Raw genomic sequence first — 12,273 nt, 5'->3', positions numbered from 1 at the left:
AGCTATTTAACCGGGGATTGTATCGCACATGATTGGATTGAGGTGCAATTGCACTGGCTTTCATGTGACAGATATGGGGGGGGGGGTGTTTCGGACAATCTGACGGATTCATACTAAGCGCGAGATTTAATATTCAAATTGTGTCTCAACCAATGCACTTACATACACCGGAAAGAAGATGATGAACTCCGGCGTACCTGATCAGGGAAGCGATAGATATTTGTGAATTGCGACATAGTGCATTGCATTGGATTTCCTTCTCAACATGTTTCCTTCTCAAGGGGTCATCTTATAGTTGTCTATTTTCTACCTAAGGGCAAGGAAATAGGAAGGGACAGCTGGGTACTGGGTTTAGTATCGGGGCCCACTGTCTTTGTCATCTGTCTGCCCTCTCCACAGGGTCATTTCTGCTGTGTGGCATATATAGTGTTTGAAGCTTTTTTCCACATGTGCTGAAAATTTTTGCATATTTCCAGGTTTCTAATTAACATAGATTTATGGAGCAATGGTCTTTAAAATTGATAATTATTCTTTTTACAGTCATTTAAATTACAATAAAATTTTACAAGCTCTTCCTGGTGTTGTAGTTAATGTTTACATTTTTGAAATTGGCAACATTTAAAAAGTTTAATGATTCCTAAAATAAATTTCACAAAGTTAATGGCTTTACCTATGTGCATTTAACTGCGCAACACGTAATTAATCATTACTACAGGCCCTTCCTTTGCATCTAACAAATCGAGCAAGCATATTAAGGAATCATTTGCTAAACAGAAATAGTTATGTCAATCAATTTAATGGCAGCACACGCCATAGAAAATGGTTGTTATGAAAAATTGTGACTGTTAATGATACAGCAAACTCTTAGAAAACTTTATAAAAACACGAGTTGAATGGAAAGGAAAATGTGCTGTCCTCCGATTTATTTTTCATTTAACCATTATATTAGCAAACAAAATATCTTCCAGTGTAAAAATTATTACCAGAGATGTTGTGGACACAATACGGTTGAAATATACGTGGCTTAGGGCTAAACCCAGGAGCTAGGGCATTGGACCCAGGGCCCCAATGAAGAAGTGCAGCTTGTGCCATTCATACTTCTGTACTTTACAACTGCTCACATCGATTTATTACTAGCAGCCAGGAGATAGAGAGATTATATTGGAAACAGAACATTTATAAGGCATTTTATCTAGCATTGCTAGATGCAGCAGCTCATAGGAATAGAGTAAAATCTCAAGTATAGCTCCGCAAATTCTGCCATATAGGCATATGCTAGGAGAATATTGTAACCCTTGCATCTATCTTTACAACCTCCCTTATGTGACTAGATACTGTCCAAAATAAGCTATATTACTGTATCTCTTGACAGGAGAGGAAAATGTGGTTGCAACCTTTTGAGGCATGCTTCTTAACCTCCCGATGCGCACCTCAATAGAATGTGGTGGCGGAAGGTACTTATCTATGCATGCCGTACTATTAAGATGTGCTGTTTGTGCCGGCTCACGTATGGAGCTGAAGTGGATCGGACTCGGAAAGAGGAGTTAGGATGGATACTTTATACTGCTACAAGACTTGCAAGAACTCCAGAGTTGTTCTCCTGCTATATTACAACGCATTCACAATTAATGTTCAACTTTTGTTGTGAATTCATTTCAGTAAAAGCAATTAATGTGACAACTGTTAGGTCAAATTGCTCCCTATACCCCTTGATTACTTCCTCAAGGGGTGTAATTTGCAAACTTGGGTCACTTGTTGGTTTTATTTATTTTTTCAGGTTTTCTATTTCCTCTCCAAGCCTCTGGATTTGCTATGACATCTCCAAGTTCTGCCTGAAGTACACATGGTGCTTTATCATTCCGGAGTCCTGTAGTATTTTTTGGCTAGTGTTTAGGATCATGTGTAGGGTCTTTCTCATGTTAGAAAACATGGCTTCCTAATCAGAGAGTTGACATTTCACAGTGGCACAAACTGGGCATCACATAATGGGCATCAAGCTTTCAGCAATTAATGGAATTTTTATCTTATTATTCCATGCCGTGTACTGGGAAGCGGGAAAAAAATTCAGAATGCAGTGAAAATGATGAAAAAACACATTTGCAACCTTTTCTTATGGGCCTGGATTTTACAGCTTTCACTGAGCGCCCCAAATCACATGTCTATTTTATTCTTTGGTTCAGTACAATCACGAGGATACCAAATTTGTATAGGTTTTATAATGTTTTCATACATTTGAAAAAATTAAAACCTTCTGTACAAAAAAAGAAAATTCTTCATTTAGCCATGTTCTAGCACTAATAACTTTTTCATACTTCAATGCACGGAGCTGTGGGTGGTGGATTGTTTGCGACTTTTGATTTTTTTTGCTATCATTTTGAGGACTGTATGGGCTTTTAGATCACTTTTTATAGAATTTTTTATATTTTTCATAATGGCAAAAAAGTGGCATTTTCGACTTTCTGCGCCAATTTCCGTTACGGGGTTAAACGTTGGAAAAATTTGCTAATATATTTTGATAGATCGAACATTTTGGGATGCGATGATACCTAATGTGTTTATGAGTTTTTACTGTTTATTTATATTTATATCAGTTCTAGGGAAGGGGGGATGATTTAAACTTGTACTTTTTTTTACTATTTTTTCATATATATTTTTTTTTTAAATATTTTTTTTACCATTATTTGAGACCCACCAGGGTAATTTAACCCTGCAGGGTCCGACTGCTAATGCTATATACTGCAATACCACTGTATTGCAGTATATAGATATTTTACAATGATTTTTAATAGCCTGCCCTCTGCTGGCTATTATAAATCATTGCACCTGGCAAGCCTACGAGTCTCAATGAGACTCTAGGCTGCCATAGCAACCAATCGCCGCCCCCTGGAACGTCAGCTGAGGGCCATCCAAGATGGTGGCGCCCATACAATGGTAAGTTAGGTGCCACGGTCGGGTTTGACCGTGGCACTTAACAGGTTACCTGCCGCGATTGGTGCCAGCACCGACCGCGGCAGTGACAGGCGGGTGTTGGCTATTTTATACAGCTGTTACCCGCTATGTATGGAGAGAGCTAAGCTCGTGAGCTCTCTCCATACACCCCTTGCGGCGCGAGGACGATATAGTTGTCCTCGGTCGGCAAGTTGTTAAATTCATCCTTACACATGTTAAATATTTCTGTCAAACTCGGCTTCTAAAAGGCAAACAGCCCAACATCTTACTTGCACAATTCTACTCCTGGAAGAAAACGTTTTACACATTTTTATCCCTTTCTCCTTTTATCCTTTGTGTCTTACAAAAATAACGGGTAAAGATGACTTTTTCTGGGAAAATTTTCACCTTTTTCCTTTCTGGGGCCTAATTCAATCAAACACCTTTTGGGGAAAAAACACATATTATACTTTGCTTAATTCTCCCAGCCTCTGTTTTGGTACCGCTAGGTCTCCCCAAATGCATCCTGACACGCAAAAACTTTTTCAGCCATATTTGTCCTCCAAAAACTAAACAATGCTCTTTCTCTTCCAAGTGCCCCCAGCAGGGTACAGTGACAAAATGGGTGAGGAATTACAGTAAACCTTGTGAAATTCATTATCCTTTTTAACCCATTGTGAAGGTGCAAATTTTAGTGTTCAATGAATATATTGTTAAATAAAATTACATTGTATAATTTTTCACCCTCATGAAACTCTCACAGGGTCCCCAAAGGTTGTTTTGAATATTTTGAGGGGTGCAGTTTATAAAATGTGTCATTTCTGGGTGCTTTCTGTCATGTAGGCCTTATAAAGTCACTTCTAACTAAATTGGTTCCTCCAAAAATAGGTTTTGATGATTTTTGTGAAAATCTGAAAAATCGCACCTAAAGTTATAAGCCTCCAAACATCCTAAAAAAAAGGAAAGTATGTTTGAAAAATAATGCCAAGTTACAGCAGACATATGGGAAATGTTAGTTATCAAGTTAATTTGGAAATATGACGAACTTTCCAAAAAGTTGAAAATTTAGCATTTGGAAAACATAATATTTTTTTACATTTTCGCCAATTTGCCATATTTTTCATAAAAAATACTAAACATAATGCTTATATTTCTGAACCAACATGAAGTACAATATATCACAAAAAAAATCTTAAAATTACCTGAATATGTTAAAGCGTTCCAAAGTTATAACAACTTGTAGAGACACATGTCAGATTTTAAAAAAAGGGGCATGTCAGGAAGGTGCAAAATGGCCAAGTTATTAAGAGGTTAAAGGAGAAATAGTTTTTTCTCATCCTTAAAGGATTTTCAGTACTTACACTGACATTTTTATTTTTCATCAAGACATGTATGTACATTTGTTTTATTTGTGGGATGAGATATTTTTAATACAATCATTCATAGAGGAGCTTAGATACTGTAATGAACTTATTTCATTATGTAGGTCGTTTAAGTTGCTGCATTGCTATATGTGTGTTTTTTATTGTGAAAATTGTAGAATATGAACTATATAACTGACTTTTAATATAACTTTATAACTATATAACTATAAGTTATTATAACTGAATTTACTTATCTGAGCAATGAGCACTGTCCATTCCAAGAAATGATGAGCATGATCTGCATCGTTATAGAGCCTTTATTTATGTGAAAACCTTATATATGAGAACCTATCAAATAAGAGAATGTTTGGGAAGCTGCACAACTCAATAATGTAGGTATATTTGTCTATCCATTACAATCCATTAGATATATTAATGCAAGCAATACAAAGCTCTTAAACTGATTTAGTGGTAAAGAGATTTAGCCCTAAAAGTGATGTAGTTATTGGCCTAATATTTATTAAACTTTTCCACAAAACAGTGGTTGAAATAAGTTTAGATAAATGAGCCTGTTAAATTTTGTTTAACCTGTTGATTGCAGTTACTGACAGAACATATGATTGAACTAACTATTTATCCTTACAAGTCCAGGACTGAGAGGCAGCATTGGGAATGAATGAAATATTTTATTGGCAGTTTTTTCCATGGTATAGTATAATCAATGATTCTGCACAGCAAAAGAGAAAACATACTGTATATCTGGATTTTTCTAGTCAAGAAGATGGTAGGAACACAGCCATATTTTTTATCCTGTAGATATTAAAGCCTCTCTTAGTCATTCAGTAACATGATGGAGGACATTATAAAAAATACTGACCAGTATTTATGTGAAAAAACACACTAAAGACCTTAAGAAGAAGGTTTTTAGCCATCTCTTTCCCTTTTTTCTCCTTCTCTCTCCCCTTTCCCTAGACTTCTATTGAGAGTTGTACTTTGATGCTTCAGTAATCTGCAGTCTATCTTGGGTGACCAAACCAAAAATGTTCTGTGCTAAAATAACTAATTTTTTTACTATCGCAATCCATAGATTGCATTAAAAAGACATTTTCTCTAAGCATAGTATTCATAGGCATATGAAATTGGTCACGTTTTTGTGCGCTCGAAACATGTTGACCTATTTCATCTGCCTTAAAATACTAGCGAATCACATCGAACTGGGGTAGCTGTCTACACATCTTTTTCTCTTTTGCATTGATTGTCAATTAAGCAATGAGGAATGTGTTGAGAAAACGCGTCTAATAAGTTAAGAAAAATGTACACATAAAAGATAAATATAATTAAAGTTCTATGCTGTCAGTAAATGCTCCAGCATTTAAATCCCATCATCCCATGGGCGATCGCGCCATCCCATCACGTGGGGGACAACACCATTGATTTGATGGGAATTGATGATCCATCTCCATGACAATCTGTACAAGAGAATTATCATTTCTGAAGATCGGTTACATTGGGCTAGTAGCTCATTGTAACAGATTGTGAGCAAAAACACTGTATACTTCAGTAAAGCTGTATTGCAGTATATTGAAGGAATGATTGTATACCCTAGGGCAGTGATGGCAAACCTATGGCACAGGTGCCAGAGGTGGCATTCAGAGCCCATTATTTGGGCACCCAGGCTGTTGCCCCAGGACAGATTTTAGCAGACACCACTGGAATCTTCCTGCTGCACTCAATGCTCTTTTAAGATGACACATCCTTGACTGATAAGAACTGCAGAAGGTGAAGAGTGAGAAGGTGTGAACAGGGCCAGGTTATCTTTTGATGGCCCCATGATTCTTCCAGTACAGAGAGACCCTGGAGAGAAGCTATAATGATGTCTGAATTTACCCTCCTGCTTTCAACTATATTGATGTATTCAGGGGGCCAGTACGATTGAATGTTGTGGAAGAAAAAGTTGGCACTTGATGGTAAATAAGTGGGTTTTGGTTTTAGTTTGGGCACCCAGCCTTTGAAAGGTTTGCAATCACTGCCCTAAGGGGTCAGCAATTATAGTAAAAACAGAAAATAATAGTAATAATAATAATTCCTTTATTTATATAGCGCACACAGATTACACAGCGCTGTACAAAGCATGTCAAATTGGTCCCTATCCCCATGGGGCTCACAATCTAAACAACCTAACAGTATCTTTTTGAGTTTGGGAGGAAACTGGAGTACCCGGAGGAAACCCACGCAAACACGGAGAGAATATACAAACTCAGTGCTGCAAGGCAGAAGTGCTACCCACCCTGAAGAAAATTAAAATAAAAAAATAGAAAACCCTAAAAGTTCAAATCACCCCCTTTCATTAGAACTAATAAAATTAACAAAAAAATTATAAACATAGGTATCATCACATGCCAAAAGTCCTTATCAAAATATACAAACAGTTATTCCCAGCGGTGAACCCTGTAACGGAAAATAGTGCCCAAATGTCCGAATTGCCATTTTTTGCCATTTTGCAACTCATAAAAATTTTAATTAAAAGTGATCAAAAGGACATACAGTCTAAAAAAAATAGTAGAAATGAAAACATCATCATGTCCCTCAAAAAAGACACCTTACACAGCATCATATGTGAAAGTTTGAAAAAGTTATGACTGACAGAATATGGAGTAATCAAGACATTTTTTGTAGAAAAGGTTTAAATTTTTTAAAATTGCTGTAAATCTATATTTTTGGTATTCCCTTGATTGTAGCAATCCAGAGAAAAAAGGATGTGACATTTTCACATCTTTGGGAATATTGAATAACAAAGTTACAAAGAAAATAAGCTCAAATAAAGCGCTGTATACAAAAAAATAAAAAAGGTAGAGATTTTTAAAGAAGTAGAGCATTGTGATCTGTTGGACTCTGTTGGAATCTGTGAAATTAAGAAGGAACAATATTGTTTGCTGCCATAGTAGGGGGAATCGAGATTTTGTCAAGAGCTGCCCTTCACATGGAAGTATGCAATGATGGAAAAGTTACATGGCTGATTAAACTGCTTTAGGAAGTCTAGTATGAAAAACACTTGAAACCCTTCATCATGTATGCTTCCAACTACTGTATTTAAAGGACACCTGTCATCAGGTCTCTGTCACTAGTCCTGTCTACACTACCTGTTGGAGCAACTCACAAGGATCCATCCCAGCCTTTATTTAGTCAATTTATACATTAATTATTCTAAAATCATGATTTCTTTATTATGTAAATGAGGCTGGGCGCATGGAGAGAGAGAAAGGGATGTAACCCCTGTTACCCCTCCCCTCTCCCCCCCCTACTTTACCTGCTGACATTCTCTCTCCTTTCATACACATTTGTGAGAAACAGACATAAGCTACACTAGTACCTGACATGTACTTCTATACACATGGCTACATCCTAGAGCAGTTATATCACACACAGGCTGCTGGGGGCATGGCTTGCAGCATTAGGAAGTATAGAGGCAGCAGCAGCATCATTATACAGGCTGTCAGTCAAGCACTGGGGTGTGGCTGTGCCTCCCACTCATAAATAAGCTGGACAGCTGAATATGATAATGACTCATTGGACCTTTTTCAAGTCATTTGAATACAGCTTTAGGACCTGTTTGCTTAGATTTACAGTCATATAGAGAGACAATGAAGGGATGGGTGCAATGCTTTCTAATGGCAGTTTAGGAAAATATATTTAGTTTTGGGGGTTAATTTGCTTGACAGGTTCTCTTTAAGATAACACAATTACCTATTATAATATGATGTAAACTTAAGATAAACCTAACTCTCCTACAGTTTTATCTGTTAAACAACCCATCTGTTTAATGTAATGAGATTTCAACTAGATGATGAGCAGCATAATCATAACCTCTTATAATGGATTGTCTGCTTTTTCAGAATTAAACAAGAATGGAGCTTTATGTTGGAATGCAGAAATAAAGGAATACCCCAGTCTGAATACTTAAAGAATGGATTTGTAGACACCCCACTTGAGATATTAGATACACATCTGAGGAATTCATCTATTTCTAAATGGAGTGCTTCCAAAGAAGAAGAGCCTGAAACAAGCAAATTTATATTTAGCCTTTGTGGGTCAGAGTGGCAGGTACGTCCTTGGAGCTTCATTCATTTGTACAGTAGTTTTATTGTTTTATTGTATGTTAATACTTATTGTTTTTACTACTACCCTTCTTTACCACCAACCTGTCAGCTTATTATTGGTATTTACAATATTGCATATGTATCAGTCACAGCTATGTGGCATACCAATTGAGTTCACAACACAGACGTCCTATGTTCTTCCCTTTTCCATTGTTCCCTAACAGTGTCATCCTGTTACTACCTCTAACACTGCCCCCCCCAAATACTGCAAAAGTGATGTTCCCCCACGTAAAAATACCCACTCTAAATAATGCATAATGTCCACACACAATAATGCCCCTGCTAAATAATGCCCCTCACACTAAACTCCCCTCAATGTGTCTATCCCACCCCCACTGTAAATTTTAAAAAACTGCTACTACTCTCTTTCCTGATTGATCCTACCTGTGCAGAACAAGGTGCAGTGATGTGATTATATCCTGCTCTATGTCGTAGTAATAACACTGCATCTCCTGGGCTTTATGCTCCACTAAAGTACTAATCAGTGCTGTTTCTGGGGAACTTGGGTAACTGTGTGAATTTCAAAAATTCAATACTAATTGATAAATGGTAAAAGGGCAATGTATTGCAAGAGAGATAGAGACTCATGACTCCCTTGACATCCATATATACCTCATTGTAGTCCAAAATACTTACAACTCCATCAAACCAATAGTATATATAATTGTGATCACAAGCTGAACCCCTGACACTGCACAAGGCAGTAAAAAAATATGCCAGGGAATGGATGACATGATGGTCACTAACTGTGTGACCTGACAGAAGAAGGGAGTTGTCAGCTTAGTATAGAGCAGACAAAGTGACCGATTATCAGCCGGCACTGTGTGTACCCTCACTTCCTGCTCTGCATCTCCTGCCCAAAGCAAAAAACAACTGAGATATTGGGGAAAGCTGCTTGGACCAAAAAATCTGGGGCCCTTGACCTTTATTTTTGGCCTAGCTAAGCCCCTGCTTGGGTCATTCAAGTTCCGTTTAGTCTCAAAGGAATGTACAATTATACAACTATCAACAACTGTATTTTAAGATTCTGTATGAAACTTGTAGGCACAAATGTCTGAAATCTTAGTGATGGATTATAAACTAGTAGACTGTTACAAAGCCATAAAACAGTGTGCTTAATGTAGTTTGCTTACTTAGGATCTAGGGTTTGGGTTAGGGTTAGGATCTGATTTAGGTTCAGGAAGGGAGCCTGCCGGCATTATGCATCAATAAAATATTACAGTCACAAACTAAGCAATCAATGTAGTTAAGGTCTCCTTAGAGTTATGGAATCGTTAGAAATTAAGAAGGCTCTTATTAAATTGAAGTTTAATATCAAAGGGACAGCGCATACAATTAAAAAGGGTTATTTATAAGGGTGACATTATATGTCTGGTGCCTGGGGAAGCAGAAAGGACTGACCAAACTGTCTACCTGAGACCGCCAAAGAATGACCCTTTTTTAGATGGAGACTTTCAGCTAAATAGATTCTAAGATTCACTGATCACCCCCTGCTTGTGATGACCAGAGTGCCTGGCATATGATAATTGCCTTTTATCACTAGGAGATATGAGCCAACCTTGTATGCCTCAGAATCTTTCCTGGCTGATATCTTGCCCTGTGGGGATCCTATAAACTTTGTTTTAATTCCTGATTTGTCCTCATAATGCCGTGCACACATACATAATTTGCATGATGATTTCAGTTACAGTTTAGAACTTGTAATTGCTCACTGTAGTGAGGCCACCTCTTAGTCGTCGCCATAGTTACTGTAGAAGCCTGCCTGTAATTAATAGAGAATTTGGATTTTATCACAACATCAATATAAATTGTTCTGTACAACCTAAATATAAATGAATGGAAAATGTATCTTTTTATTTTATGTATAAAGTTCTAGTTGGGTCCTGGAAATGCCTCATTGATCTATAAGGACTTTTGGCAACAGGAACCATCATTTTCAGGTTGTCAGCAAGTGGGAGGAGGTGCCATCATCACTTTGGGCCCAATGCTGTTATGAGGGGGCAGGGAAGAATTGTGTTTGGCACTAGAAATATTGCAATAGAAAATTCTGAGTAAGGTTTGGTCCATCTTGCAGTACTAGAGAATCTCTGTCTATTGCAGGTACCCTGTGAAGATATGTTAGATGTCAAAGGGGATCTATAGCTGTTAATGTTTTAGGGATTGGTAATGGCTGTCAGACGGAAGAAGTATGTCAATGTTATAGAAGGCTGTCAATGCTTTTGTGGCTGTTAGAAAAATTAATATGGATGTCGTTATAATATGGGAATGTATGGATGGCATTGTTATTGATAAAGCAATGAGATATAAGTTTATGAGTTGTCCTAGAAGCTGGAAATGTCCATTGAAATAAAGCACCAAAAATCTCTCAGCAGAAATCACTGAAGTCTTCAAGAGATGTTGTCATGACAATATGGGTCAAAAGAAAAATGTACATTGTGCCAGTTTTATCCAACAATACCATACCCTTCCCCAAAAGATTTAATCTGAGCTGCCAGCTGAGCTGTGTACTATGGAATATGGCCACTGTTATATACATATTATATACATACTATGTATATAATGGTGTAAATGCTCCATTTGTTAGTGAGACAGCTTGGGTGACCAGGCCCCCTGACACTGTGGGGCCCTGTAGCAGCTGTTATGGCTGATACCCCTGTAGTTAAGCCCAGGGCTATGGTTTCATGCTATACCTTACAACAGTTCCTAACACTTACATAACCACAGACGTTCTCTTCATTAGCACATCCATATGCGTACTCCTTACCAGATTGCCTACTTCCACTGGCCACTCTCCCTCCAGTGACTCAAACTCTTTAACCAGGCACCTTTCTTCGGCAACAAGATTTGACAAATGTGCACCATAATTGTTATTTCAAAGAAGATACAAGTATTCTTTCTTTTTTGTAATTGATTCACATAATAAAACTTTTCCTAACAACTACATAGCTATAAAGGAGAAGTGAAGGTGCAAACTGATTTTGTCTTTTTAACCTTTCTGTCATATTTTTACTTAATGACTGCATACAAAGCATGGACTTTAGGGCTTACATCTGTTGGATGCTTTGACACAAATTTTCAGACCAGTAAGTCCGTCTTTGTTCACAAACACAATGGGCTTGTTACTCTGCAACCGGGGTTTACAAAGGTTTTAAAAAAGACTTTAATTAAGAAGGCAGTGAAACATTCTGTTTGGGGTTGTTTTCATACCGCTATGACACTGCCAGGATGTGCATATCATTTCAAAGTCTGCTAGGAAGGTTCTGAAGGAAGGTTTTGGCTGCATTGGGATTTATTCTTAACATATTTTCAGACACATGGCTCAAAGCTCAGGGAATCTAAAAGTACAAAAGCCATATCTACCAGCTAACTCCAGGTCAAGAGTGTCACGGTGATCAAGGAGAGTTTCCTTCAGATCTGACTTCATTATGTACTAACAGAAAAGTAGCAAAGAACAGAGACTGGACTGCATGATTATTGCTCTATTCAGCTTGCTAGGAGGTATGCTGTTCAGTAAATTGTATGATAGAAAATAGTAAAAGATAGATGTAATCCTGAGTGTCCACTCCTCTAATAATGCCTCGATATCGAGTTATAGTTTATATAACTACTGTATATGGTCATAGTTTAAGAGATGGTCAAAATTCAACATGCAACAATAGAGAATTTCATTAAGACTTTTAAGTAGCACAAAAAAGGACAAAAATGCAAAACCGGTGCAAGTTTATTATATATATATATATATATATATATATATATATATATATATATATATATAATATATATATATATATATATATTAAATAATAATTCTTTATTTATATAGC

General features: G+C 37.1%; 1 protein-coding gene across 3 annotated transcripts in view; it reads left to right on the top strand.

Annotated features, from left to right (window-relative positions):
• LRRC2 (leucine rich repeat containing 2) overlaps positions 1-12,273 on the top strand; it is a 457,557-nt gene that overhangs the window by 36,017 nt on the left and 409,267 nt on the right. For all 3 annotated transcript variants that reach the window (XM_072150807.1, XM_072150808.1, XM_072150809.1), the window contains one exon: positions 8,186-8,393. In XM_072150807.1, the coding sequence (XP_072006908.1) occupies positions 8,186-8,393 (208 nt within the window). The remainder of the gene's footprint in view (positions 1-8,185; positions 8,394-12,273) is intronic.

Source organism: Engystomops pustulosus, chromosome 1 (genome assembly GCF_040894005.1).
Source record: "Engystomops pustulosus chromosome 1, aEngPut4.maternal, whole genome shotgun sequence".
Classification (NCBI taxonomy): Eukaryota; Metazoa; Chordata; class Amphibia; order Anura; family Leptodactylidae; genus Engystomops; species Engystomops pustulosus.
This window is presented reverse-complemented; position numbering and strand designations above follow the sequence as displayed.